The sequence below is a fragment of the Coptis chinensis genome, chromosome 2 (genome assembly GCF_015680905.1).
Source record: "Coptis chinensis isolate HL-2020 chromosome 2, ASM1568090v1, whole genome shotgun sequence".
Taxonomy (NCBI): domain Eukaryota; kingdom Viridiplantae; phylum Streptophyta; class Magnoliopsida; order Ranunculales; family Ranunculaceae; genus Coptis; species Coptis chinensis.
The window spans coordinates 97,014,523-97,037,119 of NC_141457.1; the positions used below are offsets into that span (position 1 = coordinate 97,014,523).

The window sequence follows — 22,597 nt, forward strand, 5'->3', positions numbered from 1 at the left end:
TTTACCCTTGCAGTGTATTTTGAACACTAACTTGATTACTTGTAAAACAAAATAGTTAAAAATGGATTTGACTGAATTTCTTTTGTTTATTCAACATTTTGACTCCTAAAAGACTCATCTATATAATAAAACAGCTTGGTTTTTTATGTGTTTATATCAAGTGGTCAGGAAGAAAATAGTTTTGGGAGATCCTACGCCCATGGTTTTTTATGTGTTTATATCAAGTGGTCAGGGAGAAAATAGTTTTGGGAGATCCTACGGCCATGAACCACTTTACTTTTAATTAGAGTCCCACTTATTAAAAATTCCCAAAAGAAAAATTGTAAATAAAAAAGAAAAAAATTGCCAAAATGAAAAGTGGAAAACCCTTTATTTCTTTCACTTTTTCCTCTTCCTCACGAGTTCGCCAACCCTTTCTTCTTCCTAACCAATAAGCTAGCACCTTGGTGGCACACTCCTTCTTCTCGCCTTCTCATGTTCGAGCACAAGGATCTTCAAATGCAATCATTAGTTTAAGGTCAAAAAAAAATAATATATATCCTATATTTCCTTTTCTTCACGCCAAAAAAAAAAACACTCATAAAAAAACACTCCAAAATCAACTATTTCAATACTTCTTCAATAACCTTCTTCAAATGGTGGAGATAACGGGTACTCTTTTTGTGGTTCTTTGATCTTCAAAATATTTTTTTTTTTCAATTCTCTTTGTTTAATCCTGTGTAATTGAAAAAATTGTAGTTTACTGTTTTGGGAATTGTCTCAGTTGCATACTAGATTCTAACATTATTATTATTTTTTAAAAAGCGAGTAAGGATTGAGAGAGGAAAGGAACTCAGCCACACTGAAATTGAGAAGAGCACATAGTTGAATATCAATTTTAGCTAGAGTGTTGTGACACTATGTTCAATTATCTAAATTTATCTGTATTAGTGTTCTAGAGTGAATGCATTGAAATTTCTACTACCCATTTTATCATGTAACTTTATGGCCAGTCTAGTTACAGTATAACTCTATGTCTCTATATATTTAATTTTACAAAAGTCGAAAAAACAAATTGGAGGTACAGTTGACATAATTTTATTAGTATTTTACTTTTCTAATAAATCTGTTGATTATTGAATTGGTTGGATTAGTTTTCTAGAAGTCCCATATATACTATATTGAAAAATCAGCTAGGTGAATGTGACATATTCCTCCAAGTATTAGCCTGCCTAACACGAACATTTAACTCAAACAAAAACTACAATAACAAAAGGTCAGCTTTCAAATTCGGCAAGTACCATGTCATCATGAGTATTACCACTATCTTTTATCTACTTAATATGTATCATTTCTAGAGAAATGTTTTAGAGAATTATTGCTAGGCACTTATATGTTATTCTTCCTACTTATTTTGGTATTTCAAGTAAAATTTTCTTCTTCGTTCCTACTGATTTTGGTATTTGCATAAATCGATCTACTCAAATTCAAATTATTGTAGGCAAGCAATATGCACAACTATAAAATTCAGTATGTTCCCTTTTGTTTTGGTAAATCTTTGATGATCTATGATTTTGAACTTCCGATTTTAATGATTTTGACATAAGATATTATTTTAGATTTTTATTACTCATCATTGTCTTTGCTTAAGGACCTTTGAATGTATAGTGTTAGGCATGTTAGTACTTGAAGCTAGCACATGCATATGACTATGTACATTGATATACCATAATGCTTAAGCAATCACTTGATATTTGCTTTCCCAAGAGTCTTGACTTCGACTGTTTGAAATTGTTTGATAATGGTTACAAACTATAATTGCAATTATATGAGATTTTGTTATTAGTTGCAATGATAGTATTGTATCATTGATTTCTAATATATAGTTTGTTTTTGTCACCAATACTTGAGTGACAGATTTTTATGAAAGAAAACCAAATGCACACATCATGCCAATTCTGCTAACGATGACAACCTGACGTTAGCAGGTTGTCATCAAATGTTATATTATGTCATCAAATGTTGTATTGTATCATTAATAAATAAATCAAATCAAATGTTAACCTCAAAGTAACAAGTTTAAAGCAACCATAAGCAATCAAGTCAACAAAAATACTCATAAATGTTGAGTCATAATAACCATAATATGACAGTAATCCAAGTCAACAAAATGTAAATACGATAGTCATCCAAGTAATTAACGCACATTATTTGTAAAGATTATGACATCCTAGAAGTAATATTCTTCGGGAATTGGATCTTAAGCCTATTTTCTTGAAGATTCAGAAGTTTCTTGTTATGAGAAGCATGGAGGGAAAGAGCTTCCAAGGAGTTAAGATAAAGAGAATCATCCAGCAAACCCAAAACATATAACTCTTGCACCTGCGCATCACCTTCATCCACAAGATTCTTGTCTCCCATGGTTAAGTTTCAGTCTTTACCATCTCCACAATCTCCCCAATACTCTTAACAAGAGGATCTGCTGGCTCAATTGAATCTCTCTTATGTTTTTGCTGCGAGCTACTTGCATCACTCTTTGCTTGTGACATAGTCAGAACCTATCTTTGGTAAGGTGGTCCATCTGATGGAGTATTCTGTACATATGTAGGAGATTCTTCACTATCATATGGGATACCATGAGAAAGATTATATTGTGTGTCATCCATGGGTACATCCTGTGATGTGTAAGGATCATAGTTTCCACAAATTGTGACATTAGGGAAGTAATCAACTCCATGAATCTGGTTATCCTCATCTCCATCACTTTCAATATTCTAAACCTTTGAAACATCATCATTGGGGGGATTCATTATTGGAATTGGATGCTTGTGATTAAACATTTCATCGCCAGAAGCTAGGGTGGGCTCAAACAAGGATTCTAACAACTCCCTATTCATCAACGGAGTATGCCTGAATTGACCTGTCAACGGATATTTCTGTTTATAGTAAAAATAAAATCAAATTAAACAAATAAAATAATATGTATACGCTTATATAACTTGTATGAACAAAAAAATGTGGGTTTCTACCTCAATTAAGTCGTCCCAAATTTCATTCGAGAATTCAAAGACACCTCAAACAAAATCGACTCCATGTCCTGTCCGTTTTGATAGTAACCTCCATGCCGCATATTGCTTTCGAAGGTAATCTCAATATTGGTTATTGAGTTGCCTTTGTGTGTATTGGACATTGTAATTCTCGTTCATTTTTTCATTAATCTTAGTCCATGACTCTGATTTTAATGAAGTTCCACTAAAGCCTTTATTATTAACCTCGTCCAAACACATTTCGATGAAACATTTTTTCCACGTATCACCAGTCTTTAACCTAAGATTTGGAGCAGATTTCTCAACCACTTCCTGAGTTGCTTTTTTCTCTTTCTTAACTCTTGTAGTTAATTTTTCCTTCTGAGGACCCATGCCTAATGTCACTCATTAACCATTTAAATGAATTTAAAGTAATGCACTAATAAAATAAAAAAAAGACATAGAAAAGACTAATTCATGCAATGGTTAGAAATGGATGATGCATAACTTGGATGGACTCAATCTCTGACCATGAATGATCCGTGTTTCAAACACACTACGCACTCGAGTGTTTGCATATAAAGGTGACAATTTAAGATACAGTAGTTTCATCCATGGGAACAATCTCACTGATGTTATACTAACATGCACCATTTCAAAATACACCATAGGTTATGAATCTAAGTAATACTTGCCTATAACTCCTATAGGAAAATACTTTGCTTCAAAATGCAACAAAACTAAATGAGACTGCCACTGTTTCTTAGGTGCTAATGGAACAATTGATGGCCAAGGTCAAACATGGTGGGACAAGTACCACCAGGAAAAGTTGAAATACACCCGCCGACATTGATTGAAATTTTGTACTCTAAACAGATACAGATTTCTAATCTCACATTGTTGAACTCTCTACAATGGGTTGTTCATCCAGTTTACTTGCAGGAAAACTCCGCAAGTGAAGACTTCATCTAGGGTTCTAGCAGAATGGGGGATCCTATCAAGATATGTTGGATCTACTTATGGGACCCCTGCTAAAAAAACCTCATATTAAACCGACAATGCATGAAGCTTGTAATAAGTATCCTAAAAACTTTCGTATAGACTGAAGAGAGCCTTGTTACCTGTGACTATTGTTCAGCAAACTAATTTACAAAACGAATTGAAGTTAAACAAATTGACGGGAAGCAAATTAATGTTATATTGTGTACATATGGATGCTTGCCTAGTACTTTAATATAGTCACCCAGTTATAAACTATGACTTTCATTGTTGCCAAATCAGCTGGAGTCATTTTTCTGTCGTACGAGTCTATGCCCACTGCCCCTCTAGAATATGTATATGTACGCTCTATTTCTTTGTGATTGATAGGTACACTCACCACCTTCATCACAGATACCACCACTAACAAGCTCATCATCGTCCTAGCCACTAGCAACAAGGTGGTTGTCTTCTTTAGTACTACTTGTGGCTATTAAACTAGTTGTTGAGTATTTGCTGACTGCCATCTCAAAAAGTGGTAATCACGAGAGAGGGGAAGGGGAAGAAGTTTTTGTTTGCCACGGTATCGAAATTTGTTGTGCATCCTTCCTATATTATAGCTTAAACCCCATCCATTCATGTATACTTGCACTCTCTCACCTCAAGATACAAGATCTTGAGAATAATCCCAAGTAAATTTGAGTACACAGCTTAATGTACGATCAGTTGTGTGCACTAGGCATTTACACAGATAGAAGAATGTCAATTATTCCATAAAGTGTACGTCTTTTAAAACAACATAGGTGCGATTTGCATAATTTGATATTCAATGTTGCTTCTTTTTCTAATGATACCCATAATGAATGTTACAAGTCATTCATAGATTCAAAAAGAGCATGTTCGTGCTCTTATTCATTGGCGACACTATCTCATCCAATGTGAATTTATTATTAATTCTGACCGTGATGCTCTGAGGTTTTTGGGTACCCAACATAATGTTTCAGATAGACAGGCTCAATTTTCTAACATTATACAGGATTATGTTTATCATCTTAAGCACAAGCCTAGTAAAGACAATCAGGCTGCATATGCCTTTAGTCATTGTGTTCATGCCTTGGTCATGCTGCGTTCTCATGTGCCTGATTTTGATTCCTTTCATGCCTTATATGCCGATGGCCCAGACTTTGCTTCTATTTATGCTGATTGCGCTTCTCACCAGGGGGCAATGGGTATGTTCATTCTCTAGGATGGTTTCTTATTCCATGGGGCCCCAGTTGTGTACTTGTGTGTTCCATGTTCTCCTTTGAGACAGACCATTATTTCAGAAGTACATTCGGGAGCATTGAGTGGACAATTTGGCATATCTAAAACCATGTCTTCACTTTTCTATTGGCCTACTATGTGTAAGGAGATTAATGCTTTTATTCGTGGCTGCTATGTTTGTCAGACAGCTAAGGGTACCCACTCTAACACTGGTCTCTACACACCTCTCACTTTAACGTTTGTCAGACACTCGCGAAATCAATTGCTCCACCGGAGGGGTCGCCACTATGAAGGAAGTGATCTGACAGTTCTTGTTCATGGTTACTTTCTAAAGGTTCTTAACCTATAACAAAATGATATTCTCCACATCCTATATTCGACTAGAACATCGTGTGCCTACCATTGCCTTGTAAACACAATGCCTCTGAACTTTTAAGACCACCATCCTAGTATCTCCAAGCAATAACAGGATGTGATCATCTTCTAAACCATAAACAAAAACAGAAGGTCGTCTTATACAAGAATTTGCCCATTTAGTACATAAAGTTGTGTACTTTATGATCTATGATTAACTAACTAGGTAGTCTTATATAAATAACACATATTAATCAATACTAGCTATATGCATCATTCAAAACATGTTGATTAATCAATACATGCATATTACAATGAAGGAATTGTTTCCAACGCATTCAAACATCTTTGCCAATCAAAATAACAACAAAAACACAAAAACAAACATATATATAAATGGTACGACACACAACACATATTAAGAATGGATCAAAGATAAATATAGTAGATAAATCAAAATTTGCTGAAAAAAAATAATAAAACACAACTTTTTCGTACTTAGTTATTATAACGCCAACAACCAAAAGTGGGAGAAGATGAGTTGGAGTTATCAAGTTATGGAAAGGTACAGGTGGAAACCTCACTTGAGCGACTCTTTCTTTAGCATTCAGTGAGAAAAGAAACGCGGAATGCTGAAGTTGGTTTGGTACCTTTGAATGTTGAAGACTCTAATAAAAACAAACAACTTACTTTTCGCTGAATGTTGAAAACTAGTTTTCAGCGAGTGCTAACTGCTTAAAAATAAAAAAAACAAACAACTCCTAAATTAAACTGACATTAGACTAGTGACAATGTTTAGGTTTGTATAAACATGGGAGTTAGGCAGGTTGCCAGTTTGAATCTCAACAAACAAATTTTTTATTTATGTTCCAATTTGTTTTACCATTCACAGGCAAGTAGGCTTGGGCTTGGGCGGCTCCGACTCCTCTAAAAGCATTTGTATAAATGAAGATAGATATTCAGGATGGTAAAATTGGATGATTGTTTAGGAGCTGCGTTGGAGGGTTGTTTTTTGGATTGGTCATTCAAATTTGAAGATAAAGGCTCGTATCCATGCCCCCACTGGTGAGGCCCTTAGAAGAAAACACTATCAATTTTGCGATAATTTCGTGAAATGTAGCAATATTTCTCAAATCATTTGTATCCACACGAAACATACTAAAAAATTGGACGCAGTTAGGAAATCTCTCACACTTTTGTTCTTATGCATATCAGTCTCCCGAGCGAGCATAGCTCATGATTTTTTAACAGAATCTCGGTGTTCTGCATAAAATATTTTGTTTTTAAAAAAAATTGAAATAATAATATTAGGGTAAAAAAACATATAGGTAATATTATTTTTCGTTTTTATTTAATTTCAATTTATCTCTTGCGATAACTTAGTTTGAGATTCATAGAAAGTTTGAAATCAAGATCAAAAGCGAGTAGTTTCAGCAGCATAATCTCCTTGGCAAGAATAGGATTAGTAAAAATATCGGCAACAAAAAAAAAATAAAGGGTTGCAGGCAAGGATGCTTTCAGGAGATGTGCCACCAAACCAAACGATTTACATAAAAAATCTCAACGAAAAAGTCGAGAAAGATGAGGTGAAAAGATCTCTGTATGCTCTGTTCTCTCAATATGGAAGAATCCTGGATGTTGTTACGTTGAAAACAGCTAAGCTTCGAGGCCAAGCATGGGTTGTGTTTAGTGAAGTTACAATTGCTAGTAATGCAGTGCGTTCGATGCAAAACTTTCCATTTTATGATAAACCAATGAGGATACAGTTTGCGAAAACAAAATCTGATTGTCTGGCCAAAGCAGAAGGCACATTTGTTCCTAATGAAAAGAAAAAGAAGTAGGAAGAAAAAGCTGAAAGGAAACGCAGGGTTGAGGAGCCGCATAGTCTGTCTTCTGACTAATGACTAAAGTGCCCGAGTAATGGGGCTCGATGCTTCTCATCGACAAGGAAATCTGGCGAACAAGAGGTCTTTGCTCCAAATAGTATATTATTCATTTAGAATTTGCCCTATGAAACCACGAAAGAAAAGTATCTTCGCAACTTCTGTTTGAACAATATCCAAGTTTCAAGGAAGTCCGGATGATAGCGGCGAAGCCTGGGATTGCTTTCATAGAGTATGAAGATGAGGTCCATTCGTCAATTGCCATGCAGTCCTTTCTCCTTTGTATGAACAAGAGGTATGTAGTGTGCCTTTCTCATTTTTTTTTTTGAATAGAGGAACAATTTGTGGATCCATATCTGATTCAGTGCCTGGAATCAGTTGTTTAGTTAATGAAACAAAAGGTTGTCCAACTGTTTGATTTCCTTTTAGTTTTAACAACCTATGCCAATAGACCGAGACTTCTAGCCAAAATTGCATCTTTGAAGCAGCTTACTTCTCTACTCATGATTTTGTGAGATCGAAAATCTTGTAAGATTTGAATGATAGGCTTGATTAACTGATTATTGAAATCTTAACTGTAAAATAAAAAAATAAAATAAATAGGATTAGTGATCATGCTGTGCCATGACTTGCTTACACAGCTTGAACCGAACAAGTTCTTTAACAGGAGAACGGAGTAAAATATAGGAGATTAGGTGGTTTTGTTTTGCTATAAAGTATGTATGTAGTTTCTATTAGTGGTATATACCTTATATAAAATTTGTTTTATGGTTCTTAGACATGGAGTGGTCAGCTGAATATTAGTTGCAATTGTAAGTGGGCTAATTCACCAGCGACGACAGAACTGTTGAGCGAGTTGCTCAAGCAAGGAGCAAAACTCGTCAACTCGCTGTCATTAGAAAATGTGGAATCCAATAGTGCCAAAAGTGATTATAAGCAGCAGGTGATTACCAAGTCTAAGCAGGTAAGTTTTTTTGGCTTTTAAATTTGTATTTACGATTTTCTACACATTTCGAGTGTTCTCTTTAACTAAACTCATATTTAATGTATAGAGAAAAGATGGTGGTCAACAAAAAAAATGTGTGACTTTAGTAAAACTTAAGTCGAAAAATGTATTCATTCTATAGTTGCCTTAACCATGTTATACTCATTGTGGTATAGTAAATGCAGGGAATGATACGTATTATCGGAAAAAAAAGGAATGATACGTAGCTTTTTCCATTTCTTTATTCCAATTGCTTCACATATACTAACTTGATGTACACTTCGTCGTATAGTCAAAAATAGACAACGGAAGGACCATTGTGGATTCCGAAAAACTTAAAGCTAAAGATGGGAAGGTAAAAAAAAATTTTCTTAATTAATTAAACTCAAAGGTTGATTAAATGTTTGTATGCATTATTCATTTTCATAATATTTATAATATATTTTTCGTCGAACAGGTATTGGAGTTCTCTAGCAAGAAGAGTTAGTTACACCACTGAAATAGATGAACTTCGTCTTGAATTCATCGACTTTATCCAACAATTTATCTGAATAGTTAATTTGGATAAGTGGGTTTCCATATTTTCCCTTTCTTTATGTATATATAATTTTCTTATCGATTTTTTTTTCTTAATTACTTGTACAATACACCCTTCTTGATTCAATTGCTTTTTAATTTTATATATTAGTCATAGTGGAATGACGACTTCATGATATGATGCAGGTGCATGAATCGATTAACAGATGAATAGATGGCAGTTAGGTTTTTTGGTGTTGGAAGTGCGCACAACAAGCTAAGATATTGCTAGGATAGCATTGGCGCTATGTAGTTTATTTATTTATTTTTTAATTATGATTATTTTGGTATTGGAATGACTTCTTTTGTTGGGAGTCAAACTAAATGATAAATACTTGGTTTGATCGATGAAATCAATAGAAGTTAATTGTTTTGAATGTTGTTTCTTTCTTTTCGAGTGAATGTTGTTTCCGTATCATAAAGCAGGTTAAAGTGATATGATTTTGGTTGTGATGTTTTGATAAATGTATATGGATGTTGTTTATGTCATAAAGCAGATTAATGGGATTTTGATTATGACGTATAGGATGGTTGAGAAATGAATACAATCGAATACAAAAACGAGCAAAAGTTTTAAAAAAAAATTATTTTCATTTGTCTCACTTTTGGAAAAAGTGACATAATATCTATTAAAAGTGACACAACTGACCACTCTTATGTGTTGCTTTCTTTTTCATACAAGTTACATGGAGTTGATTCCCAAAAGTGACACAAGAAGTAAGGGGCTTTTGTGTCACTTTTGATGTACTTGTGTCTCACTCTGGTCCAAAAGTGACACAACTAATATACTTAATGTGTCACTTTTGACGTATTTGTGTCTCACTCTGGTCCAAAAGTGACACAACTAGTATACTTAAGGTGTCATTTTTGATGTACTTATGTCTCATTCTGGTCCAAAAGTGACACAACTAGTATACTTAATGTGTCACTTTCGATGAAATTATATCCCACTTTAGTCCAAAACGGATACAACTAGTGTCACTTTTGACAAACACTGTGACACTCTTTCTTAAAAGTGATACAAGAGGCTATTCTTAAGTGTCACTTTTATTAACAAAAAGTGACACATTTAATAAGGCTTTTGTGTCACTTTTGGTAGAACTTTATGTGTCGGGGGCTTATAGATCACTTCAGAATTAGTTTAAAAAGTGACACAAGATTGTGTCAATTAAAAAGTGACACAAAAAACCCTTATTTTAGTAGTGCATAAATTCCAAATATTATTGAACTTCTCGTCAAGATTCAAGTTATGAAATCTTGAACTATGAGAGTGAGTCAAGCTTAGTATGTATAAGTTTCAGTCATTTTTTAATCAAGCCCTAAAATACTTTCACATTGCTCTCACAGTGAGCCAACTTGAAACAGGGTGGGAATAATTAAAAATAAATATGTTGTCCTGTATTTATTCTTATTTATTGAGAATAATTTTGTCAAAAATATACATCAACTGATTCCCTATTTCGCAACCCTAACTGCTATGCAAAGTTGTAATACACACAACATCTCAAGTTATGGGAAAATATAAGATTTGCCAGTGTTTTCCCACTATAGATTTGCCAGACAAATCTATATTGGGAAAATTTTAGTTTGCCAGTGTTTGTTTGCAAAAATTTATAGTGGGAAAATATAAGATCGGTTTGCGGTGTTTGTTTTACATGGTTTTTCTCCAGTGGCAAATGATATTTCAATTTTTTAGAGATATTTTTTTTGGTTTTCAAACTCAATGAAATATAACAAAAAATTAAATAAAATACAAATTAAATAAAATTAAATACAATACAACTCAACTTTAATAGTATCCATAGGATGTCTTCTCAAACAACCATAAAATAAAGTGAAAGTGCAATGAACCATAACAACTATTGTTATCCAAACACATATAAAATGTCATTGTGCTTTGGAAAAATTCTATTTTTGTACTTTCCCATACTTTTCCAAACGTGAATAAGGCTTGCCTTGAATTCTCCACTCTCATTTTCGCATATAGCTCGCAGTGACACCTCTTTTTTTTTTTTTTGGTGTTTTGGTGACCGAAAGAAAGCGACATCATGGAATATCTAAAACCGGATACTATTACACTTGAAGAACTAGTATTGGAGATAATAGATTGACCTCAATAATGTCGAGCCTCGGAGGGTCTCATAAGCTTGGGCATTGCTCGCCAAACTGTACCAAGCATTGTTCCATATTACAAAGTAGTGGACACTTTATTACCTTGTATTATCACTTTATTTCTACCTAACCATTTTTCATGTAAGAGAACGAGGAAATTGTGTTGTTCATGGTTTCCACCCTTATGGTCACTTTGGAGAGGCAAAACCACGGACTTCGAATAACGAAATCGGACTTTCCTAAAGGAAGGGTGTAGAGATCAAATGACAAATGGTCCAATCGTCTATTTAGTGTGGGTGGTAGTGGAATATTTCATTTATTTTCCTCCTTTTCTTTTCTAAACGATAATTTTCAACTTGACACTAGATCATGCTAATCTCATTTCTTACACTCTGCGCTGGGCTTATACATTACTTAGTACCCATGTTGATCTCATTTTTCTTAGTGGGAACTGAGAAATGAATGAACCTCTATAAATGAATGCAGAAAAAAAAGTGATTGCTATATATACCTATAACTGTGCACACACACTAAATCAGCACCACAAACACCAAAGACACCACCGGCACCGACAAAAGCGATGCGTGATTTCAACAAAGATCGCGAAAGATAGCATTAGCGTTAAACACACCACCACCACTCCACCACACCCACCACACCACACCACACCACACCCACCACACCACCTAAACACTACACACTACCACACACACCGACCCCACTACACACACAAAGACTCAACAAGAACACACAATAAAATATCCAAAAGTAACATCAATGTCACTTAGCTTTCCCATTATATGGTAAGGTGGATATGTATTTGCTAAATTAACTTAGGTTGGATATGTGGTTATAATTAATTATCTCTGTTAATTGATATGGAAATATTTTTCGCATAGGACTATCACTTCTCATTGGGTGATATGTCATGGTTCTCCTGGAGATTGTTCTACTTGCATCAATCTTTAAAGCGGCTCTAGTTAGGTGAAAAAACTCTCTCGGACCAAAGTTCAAAATGACTTGAAAACTCGACTCCATATACATTGAAGAAATGACTAAACGAAGGGATTCTAACACAATTTAAAATTACAAGGAGATAGCATAATCAAAGGAGATTAAAGATAGCATTTTTAAGATCCACTCTTGACTTCCCATGATCCAAAATGAAAGGCACAACCCTCTAATCGGAAGAAGCATAACAACACAGTGAGCCGTCCGTGGAACAGGAGAGGACTGAAAATAATATCCACCGGAGGAAGATTAATTCCAACTCTTTAAAGGGTTAAACAAATATATCCAGAGATAATTGATCTTCCAAGTAATATCCTCTATTTATTCTTACTCTGTTCTCTTTGAAACAGCCTCTTGTATTGAATAATTTTGCACAAAACATAAGCCATGGAAAATCGAGTTGCCTGCTGTGTACGAAATCTCCACCACTTACAAACCCAACCAAAGCTGGCACACGTTCTTCCTTCAAGCAGTGCCATTTCAATCACGAACACCATCGTCCTCTCCTTTTCGTTTTACACGCCTGTGCCATCCAAGCGTCCTTCTTCTTTAACTGCAAAGAATAAGGAGATTGAACAGGGTTCACCATTTGTGATTTTTATATTCACTAACTCACACAACCAGGCAAGCTATATACCAAATCCTCCACCTCAATCTACAAAACAATATAACAACAATAAAAACAGAATTGAACTCTGCTGGTTGTTATAGTTACACCACTTGCGTCATGTTATATTTTCATAGTAATTATGTTTATCCTATCACTGTGATTTGGAAAGTGGAAACAAATAAAAGTTAAAATTGCCAAAAGAAAACGCAAATGTAGAAATTAGATGACTCTGTAAATTTGTCCTCTGAATCAAAATATGAACACTTAACTTGAAATGCGTTTCTACTTTGAATTTAGAGAGCTTTTAATTTATATAGAAACCCAAACACAATTTAAAATTACAAGTTATTTAACAAAAAGTACGCACCTTCACCAGTGAATGAGAACAATCGATGGAATTGTTTACTTTTGTCAGAAGAGATTGAATGTATATGGGTCGAGTCATTTCAATTCAACCTATATTTGTGAGGCTGAAAGTTGTATTTTTACCACAGTGGGAAAACCCGACTAATTCAAGGGTGGTGCTATTTTCAAGTGGGATAATGATTTGGTGTTTGTCGGGGCCCTTAAATAACCCAAACACTGGCAAGAAATACTTACAGTGGGAAAATACAATTAGCCACCCTCATTTGCCAGTTAACAAACACACCCGGTCTTACATTTTTGTGAGGCTGAAATGTATTAACCCGGGTAGGGTGGTGCTACTCAACATCTGGAGCAGAGGATTATTAAGAAAAATCTTTAACGGCTACCACCTTATCTTTCCTTAAAAGAATTTCCAACGGTCTGATTAGCTACACCCCTAAGTTTTTAAACCCTAACAACCCTCGTAGAATAGTCTCCATTTGAAAATACTAGCCGTTACACCAACAAGAACACAAGAAATACAGAAAGAAAACATCTCTATTTCCCAGTTTATCTCCATCCTCAATTCCACAAAAGATCAAAGATATATTTTCTTTCCATCTTCAAAGAAACAAACCCACCAACGTTTCCTTTCTTGATTCGAGAAAAAACATGGCGATTTCTTCAACCAAATCTCCTTCCCCCAGAACAAAACCTGATTCAAGAAACACTTCAGAATGTGCAAGAAAGAGTTTTAATGGAAACCCATTGACCAAACCTTCAATCTTAACAAATCTAAGAAGTTTCCATTCTGAAGTTCTGCTAATAGTCCTTCAGGTTCGTTTACTAAACCCCCATCAAGAAATTTTCATTTTTTGTCATTTTCAAGATTTTTGATCTGGTTTGTTTTTTTGGTGCAGATTTGCCGAGGAGGAGTTCAGGTTGCAAAGAAGGGTTTGCGACTCTGCGAGGTTTGAATGAGTATAAAGAGAATGACAAGAGAGTGAAAGAAAGTTCAATTCCACGAGGAACAAAGAGTTTCATGGCTCCTACCATTTCTGCTATTTCCAAGATTTCACCTTCACCAAGAAAGAAAATCTTGGGTGAGAGAAATGAAGATGTGTCTGAGTTAACAGAAGAGGTATTTTCAGAAACCCAAAATTTATCTAAGACAAGAACTCTAGAATCTGAAGAAGTGGCTGCAGATTATATTGCTCCTTTAGTATCTGAATCTTTGAAAATAATTGCACCCCCTTCTTCGAATGAAGAGACCGACGTAACAAAACCCAGTGTCAGTCTTAAGCCTTCTGCCACACCACCCTCTCATGGTGTGCCTCCTCTCGACAGTGATCCGCACTTACCACATTATGAGTTCAAGGCAAAAAATGTGAGTTTCACTCCTACGCCTACAAAGCCTTCTTCATCGCCTATTCCTACTTTGGCTGCTCTTGATAGTGATCCTCACCTTCCGCCTTATGATCCTAAGACTAACTATCTTTCACCAAGACCTCAGTTCCTTCTTTATAAGCCGAAACCGCGAATTCAAATTAATCTTGAAGATAGTTTCACTTCTGAAAGTTGTTCAGATACTGATAATACTGAAGAGACCCAGTCTTCCGAATCTCCAAAGGAATCTGAAAACGCTTCTTCCTCTGAAGTCGATCAGGAAACCCTTGTTTCTGAAACTGAGCCTGTTAACACCCAAGTGAAATTGATCTCTAAGTCCAAATCACGTTCTTTTGTGAGATCCAAAATCGCCCCATTTCTTCTGGTGTTTGTTATTGCTAGTTTGTTCTTTCAAGTTACTGATACCCCTCTTCACTCTCCATCTACTTATGAAGATCAGTCCTTAAAGTTTGATGAATCAGCTAGAATAATTGAATTTGCCAAAACAAATTTTGATGAGTTGGCTTCATATTTCAACCTTTGGTCAGCCAAAACTGTTTCTTATCTTTCCACGTTTATTTCTGTTCCTAGAGTGGTAGAACTGGATCCCTTTAATTTCAGTAATTTTACATTCAAGGAGGAGCCTTTAGTATATGATGAGTACCAATTCAAGGATTTTGGTGGTATGAAATCAGAAGAGGAGGATGTTGAAATCGATATGGAGCTTGAAATGGATGAAGAATATGAAGAAATGGAAAGGGAAGTTGGTATTGAGTTTGATATGGAGGTTGAAGAAGAGTACAGTTCCATAGAGATTGAACCTGAAACTCTTGAAGAGAATGAATTCCAGGACCAAGAGTTTGAACTTGATTCTCATTCAAACGTCGAGCCTACCGATGTGCAGGTTACACCACCAAGTTTGCCATTGGATTCACCTCCTGCCCTAACTGCAGAACCAGATTTTCTTCCTCAAGTTGATACCTTGGCTCCAATTGAAGGTTCAGAGTCGGATGTTATCCCACAAAATTCAGAATTGGGTGACTTCACTCCAACCCAAGGTTTAGAGATGAATGTTCCTCTTATAAGTACAAATGAGGTAGAGGAGGCATTTCAATCTCCAGTCATAAGTACAAATGAGGTACAGGAGGCATTTCAATCTGCAGTTATGATCCCGGAAAACAAGCTAACTGCACAAAATGTTGTAGGAATTATAGTTGTTGCTGTTACAATGGTGGCTGCTACAGCTTATGTCTATCTAAAACAGAAAAAGGCCACACCTCCAAGGGTTGGTGATGCATTCCAGCAAGTGCTGTCCAAGAAGACGATTTCTAGATCATTATCAGCTTGCAGTGAACAAGACCAATATTGGTCTCGAGTTCAGCCAACTGAGACAGTTGGTGATTCTGGTCCTTCAGAGGTAAGCAGCAGTTATAAGAGGAGCTTAGGGGGCTTTGGCCAAAGAGGGTCAGAGCGAGTGAATGAGGTTCAAAGTCAAGAAAAACGGCATAAGAGAGAATCACTGGCTTCTTCATCAGAGTACTCTGGGGCATCATATGGAAGCTTCACTACCTATGAGAAAATCCAGAGTAAACATGTAAGTACAGCGAAGCATTGTATTTTCTTTCGAGAGCATCCGTTTTTGTTTTTTAGTTTGTCATGGTACACCGACATTAATTCCTCATATTTTGTTTATATGTGTTTCCAGAGATGTGGGGAGGAAGAAGTGGTGACACCAGTCAGACGTTCCAGCAGAATCAGGAAGATCACTTCACCTTGAGGAATGTGACACGAGCCAGACATTGGAGCACCCGGCTTTCTGTTTTACTAAATTTGTGTTTCTAATTTCCCTGTAGTTACATAATTTCTAATTTGTGTTAGTTTGATTGATGTAGCTTGAATGCTTTGTTATTGAATCAGTTTGAAACAGCTCTCTGCTGTTTCTTTCCAACTGTCTTGTTCTTTGGTGTGTGTTTTGGTAAGTGTCAGCTCTTCCCAATCAGTATTGCCGTTTGACTTCTCTTGTGTACTGTTTATCTACCATAAATTCGAAAGGTGGGTCTTAATAATTTTTTTTTAGACTGGCACTAATAGTGATCATATTTCCTGCAAATTCCACTTAAGAAATAGGTACAATTAGTAGAACAAACATCAACAAAGAGCTGAAGTTGGCAAATAGTTTAAATAATAACGGACAGTATTTCCTTGGTGTTCCTACCAACAGTAACTAGAAGACTAATAATACAATCAAGTAGTAGCTAGTTTACATTCAAGTTCTGCTCTAGATTAACGGGCGTGTGGTTTACTTTATCAGATAAAGGAGACCTAGCTATAGCTTAAAGCATAAGTTTTCTGTCATGTTGATCATCATCTATTGCATGTGCGATCTGCAGTACTGACATTGCTAAACCTCTGCCTGGAGAAAGGCCGGACCCCTCCTGGGTGGTGTGCCGTGCCTATCCGAGGAACTTGTGGCTTACTGGTGGAAGTAAGTAGTAAGTAATACTGCGGCTAGTGAGTTGAAAACATTTGTCTGATATATTTACAATCTAGTTGGTCTCCAAGGATAGTTGAGATACTGTCAAATACGGTTCACACCAAAACAAAGTCAAATGCATTTGACACCATGTTGATCGTTATATAATCATGGAGAAAACAATATTGCTGAGGTGAAGACACCGGTAAAATTCAAAGTCTTCCGAGTTGACGGGTAAAAAAGAGCGCTCAAATTGGTGACTGATTACCAAATACCAATTAAGCCCCAATGCGCAAAATATGAGCAGTATAGAGAGATTGGAAACGACCATATATCACATTTTGGTCTTTAAATGAACAGTTGTTAAACCTCCCCGGCTCCCAGCACAACTCACCGATTATTTTATTTCTATCGAGACGTTTGGTTGTTGTGGATTGGAAAGAGGGGGAGGAATACATACAACAACAACAGGGGTACACCAGGAAGCATAATGAACAAAAACATAGTACCCCCAGGCTCCAACCAAGGTCTAAAATATCGAATTCGGTGAATATTTTGGTATATCCAAACTCTGATATATATTAGAAATATTTATTTTTTTGTGACCAGTCCAAACTATCTAAAATATCAGAAATATTAGATATTTATATTAAAAAATAGTAAAAAAATCAAATAATATATCATAAATATCACATATATCGATTATATTGACGATATAAAGTTTTATATTAGAAATTTCAATATATATTGGAAAAAAATATTCAATATTCGGTAGATATATTGATATTGGTAAAAAAAAAGGATATATATTGACGATATTTTGGGCCTTTGCCCCAACTGCCTGTAGAATGACATTTACCTTGGGTTATGCTTGTTAAAACGTTCCATGTGAATCTAACCTAGAACAAATCGTTCTGTATTAAACCAGCGCGTTGCAATTAGTTAATATGTGTTACTCGTTCTCACTAACAAAAAAGATAACTTTTGTGAGAAGTGAAAACGAATTTGGGGCAGAAACCCCAATTAGCTATCCTATTATCATAGCTCAAATTAAAGGGTTCCATCCATAATCCCAGGTCTAATAAAATGAAATCATGGTCCAGTGGTCCTTCAAGTTGTAGAAAATCTGGTCGAGGAGGACCAAATACGTATACAGAATAATAATAATACTGTCGTCACAGTTTTTAACGATAGGTCACGTCGAAAGCAGAAAATAGAAAAAAACAAACCCAATCATCAGTAGTCTCTTGACTCAAACATGAAGTGAGTTATTAGGGTTTTACCGAGCCATGTCAGCCAACGCTGCTGCAGCAATAAGATTTGCTGGCGTACTTTCAATTACAGGTGGCGCTAATACCGACGCTTTAACTCGTATCCTCTCCGACCTTTGTACTAGAGGGAGCCCTAAGGTTCGTTTTCCCAATTCCTTATTTCATTTCCAATTATTATTATTATTTTTTTGATTGAGCTCATTTCTATTTACTAATGTATATATAGGATGGGTCAGTATTGGCTCTACGTAAACATGTTGAAGAAGAGGCACGGGATCTAAGTGGGGAAGCATTTTCGCGCTTCATGGATCAGTTATATGATCGTATTTCTGGACTTTTAGATAGTAATGAGGTGGCAGAAAATTTGGGGGCGTTGAGAGCTATAGATGAGTTGATTGACGTGGCACTTGGTGAGAGTGCGTCTAAGGTTTCAAGATTTTCTAATTATATGCGCAATGTGTTTGAGGCTAAGCGTGATCCTGAAGTGTTGATACTCGCTAGTAGGGTGTTGGGACATTTAGCTAGAGCTGGTGGGGCAATGACTGCAGATGAGGTGGAGCGCCAGGTTTGTTGATTATTGTTTGTCCCTTGTTTGTTAAATTGTGATGCGGAAGCCCTTAAGTGTGCCTAAAAACTATGTCTTCTTCAGGTGAAAAAAGCACTGGATTGGCTTAAAGGGGAGAGAGTGGAGTATCGTCGTTTTGCAGCTGTCTTGATATTGAAAGTAATTGCACTACTTTTTATGACTTTTAAAGTATTTTCAGTTTCAAATGCTTTCTGTTGACAGAACAATATAGTTAGCACTTAAGTAACTTGAACAATTCATATTCTTAAAAATATTCGTGTCGGACACATAGACACACGGCACTAGTGTCGCACACGTCTTCTATTTTGAAATGTGTTGGACACATTGACACAGGTAGGTGTGTCGGTGTCAGACATGGTGCCCTATTTTAAGTAGGATACAATGACACACAACTAATTAAAATAAAAATGTTACTATTCCTTAGTCACTAATTCTTGGGCTCAAGACCTTACAAAGTGCCTCATAAATGAATTACTATGAAAGTGACATATCATGGAGTTGTAAATTTACTATGAAAGTAAAAAATTTTGAAGGATTTTTAAAAAAAAAAATAGTCCTTTCACCAAAATTGAGCTTGTTTTAGATCTGAAATCCACATCGCTTATGGCTTCAGATCTCATTTGCATATATTTTTCTTCCCATTGCAGATCCAAGAGATCGATAGGATAGAGAGAGAGAGAGAGGTGACTAGTATTTGGGGCAAAATTAATGTAATGGGGAGAGATGCTAAATGAAAAGCATGTGGTATATACTGTTTCTGCCTAGGAACTGGAAGTAGGGGCGTGTTTGTCTTGCCAAGCTCTTGTTATTACTAAACTTATTTGTTTATAAAAAACTATAGAAAATTTGTTTATCAGATAGCCCTTACAATCTTTACCAAAAAAAAAATGATAGTCCTTACAATTGGTAACCAAATCAGACTTCATTGTGGTGAAAAATAATGGATTAGTATTACAAATTAGTAAATATACTGATTTTCTTTGGAAGTATACCCGAATTTATGGATTCAATTTTTTTTGAAAAAACGCTTAAAACATTTCACAAATAACTGCCGTATTGCAAATGGTTGACCGAATTTGTTGTCCAGATTTTTAAGACATTTAAACGAATAAAAATTGTATAATTCCCGTACCGGGTTATTACCATATCCTGAATTGCTAACAAGGTCCATGTGTCTGATAAAGATTTTTTGTTAAAAATATGAAGTGTCCAATGTTACTTGGAATCTATACTGTAGAAATTCTGACTCTGATTTATAAACTAAATACAAATAAATAAACAGTGAAATACATAGAGAGGGAGGTCCGGAGGAGGCAAATCTTTCAAGTACATACATGTACCATTGCATTTTCTCTATTGGAGCTGTTTTCTCTGATATTTGATGGGGCTCTCTGAGACCTCTTGTAGCACGCGTCCCTCAAATATCACATGATGCGGATCTTTTTGTCAACTAAGAAGCTAACAAATGTTTATTTATATACTCTCTTAAACTAAGCAGTGAAAAGTGAGACAAAGGCTGTTTATAATGTCATATTCATTTTGTAATTTGATCTTGTTGGTAATATCTATTTATTTTATTCTCCAATATTTTTGGCCATGGTAGGAAATGGCAGAGAATGCATCAACAGTTTTCAACGTCCATGTGCCTCAATTTGTCGAGGCAATATGGGTTGCACTTAGGGATCCGACATTGGAAGTTCGGGAGCGGGCAGTAGAAGCATTGCGTGCTTGTCTTCGTGTTATCGAGAAGCGGGAGACGCGTTGGCGTGTGCAGTGGTGAGTATGTGGTTGTAAATGGTCGATTCATTTGCACATTTTATTACATTGTTAATTGTTTTCTTAACTGCTGTTTACGCACAACTCAGGTTCAGTTTAATTTTATGATCTATGCAACTTTAGTATCATTTTGTTTGGTTACCCATTTTATAATATCCAAATACATTTGGCTAGACGCTACCCATGTATATATCAGTGGTCATACAATAAAGGCAGAAGTAATGTTAATAGCATCGGTACACCCCTTGGATGTCCCAACTAAATTTGGACCCTCCAGGATCAGTAATTCAGTATCATGTGCTTATTACTTACAACCGTTGTGAGGAAGCTCTCACCTAGAAAAAATAGAAAGAAATAACAAAAGGTACAATCTAGCCATTGGCAAAGGTTGAGAATAAAAGAATACACATTCTATTTCCCCCATTACTTGACCCTGTAAGGAATAAAGTGAAAATGATGTCAGTTCCTTTCATCCAGATTCATGACCCAGTACAAAAGTAGGCTTTCCACTGCTATAACCATAGAGTCATATCATCATATCAAGCCCTGCAGTACAAGGTCTAATATTCACTTCCAGAATCAGAGTACTAACAATAGGTGGAAACAGAGTAGTGATCCTGTTGTGATTCTATTTTCAAGCATGAGATCAGCCACAGGAAGTAAATCAAACTGGTCATTTGATGGCATATAGTCCATTAGAGTGAAAGGGCATTCATTCTATCTCAGCCAAGGCATGTTCATGACAGAAACCCCTTTCCCTTCCTCATTTGGAAACCTTGAAAATCTCATAGAATAGATTTACGACCAGGATCCCATCTACTTATGATTTTTTTCTGCAAGTGTACTCATGACTGTTTGACTATGCAAAAATTTGAATTGCACTAATTTCTGTAGACGTGATTTTAATTTCTTAACCCTGCCAAATCTGGGCACAGTAAAAAAGTGAAAATTGACAGTAAAAAATTGTTCATTTTACTTCTCCTAATATATTCTATGTTTGGCCATGCTGCTTCATCTTTAAAGATACGAGTTTTTTGGTCAGGGTCTCTTAGTTTCCTTCAGAGAAAGTTTCAGTGAATTTGCATTCCTGGAAAGTCTTTTGTTGTTGGCTTGTTGCTTAAGTTTTGCTTGAGAAATTCTGTTCTATTCTCTTAGCTGATCCCATCTTATATAAGGTTGAACTGGTTACAGTTGGTAAATATCCTTGGGTGGTCCCCTTCATTAGGTACTCCAAGGTTGTTTTCTATGCTCATTAAAAGTTTTAGACTCTGACAAAAAACTATGTTTGACAAACTTCTGTTTACATTTTCGACTCTGAAAACATTTCTCACTTCCTTTTTATTCTAATAGGTATTATCGCATGTTTGAGGCTACGCAAGATGGACTAGGGAGAAATGCTCCTGTTCACAGCATACATGGTTCACTACTTGCGGTCGGGGAGCTTTTAAGGTTGGTAGGGTGCTTCTTTTGTTTTACATATATGCATTGGTTGTCCCAATACATATATGTACCATTTTATCTATAATCTCTAACACATGCATGTTGGCTGCTATAACTTTTTGTGAACCCTCAATAAGCTTGTCTCACAAGATTATCAGTTACTTAGGTGTTTTTTGTGTGTGTGGATTCTTTTGGCAACCTTTTAGTGGTGATGGTGAATGGGGGCAATTATGGCTTCTGTAGGATGTTATTGTTAATGTAGGTAGCGTCTGTGTTGATCAATGGGCATTCTTGCTCAACATAGTGATTGTTATTTTATTTACCCCTCTCCCCACCACCACACACACACACACAAATGTCACTTGAGTGTTATTTATAGAAGCACACAAAAAATCCCCTGTTTGATGTTGTGTTGGACATGACTCCTGTGCCCGTTCTTCATAGAGTGCAATACATATAAATGATATTCAAGAAGAGGTACATATATCTTTGACTGTCCTTACGGTGAATGTAATCTTAATTGAAGGGAGAGATCATGCTATG

The 22,597-nt window shown here is 35.8% G+C and overlaps 2 protein-coding genes and 1 pseudogene across 5 annotated transcripts in view; all 3 read left to right on the forward strand.

Moving 5' to 3' along the window:
- The first annotated feature begins 7,090 nt into the window (after window positions 1-7,090).
- On the forward strand, window positions 7,091-8,955 carry LOC147519375 (U2 small nuclear ribonucleoprotein B'' 2-like; annotated as a pseudogene).
- A 4,682-nt stretch (window positions 8,956-13,637) lies between these two features.
- Window positions 13,638-16,457, forward strand: LOC147519376 (uncharacterized). The gene is given in 4 exon segments (XM_086590978.1): window positions 13,638-13,933; window positions 13,936-13,959; window positions 14,043-16,102; window positions 16,214-16,457. Coding segments are annotated over 4 exon segments (2,295 nt in total). The 5' UTR covers window positions 13,638-13,794; the 3' UTR covers window positions 16,286-16,457.
- A 1,598-nt stretch (window positions 16,458-18,055) lies between these two features.
- TOR (target of rapamycin) overlaps window positions 18,056-22,597 on the forward strand; it is a 32,322-nt gene continuing 27,780 nt past the window's right edge. For all 4 annotated transcript variants that reach the window (XR_015212181.1, XM_086590979.1, XM_086590981.1 and 1 more), the window contains exons 1-5: window positions 18,056-18,390; window positions 18,479-18,817; window positions 18,902-18,976; window positions 20,442-20,614; window positions 21,965-22,063. Coding sequence is in view for 3 of the 4 variants with exons in the window: in XM_086590979.1 (XP_086447105.1) it covers window positions 18,271-18,390; window positions 18,479-18,817; window positions 18,902-18,976; window positions 20,442-20,614; window positions 21,965-22,063 (806 nt within the window). In the remaining variant the exon portion in view is untranslated. The remainder of the gene's footprint in view (window positions 18,391-18,478; window positions 18,818-18,901; window positions 18,977-20,441; window positions 20,615-21,964; window positions 22,064-22,597) is intronic.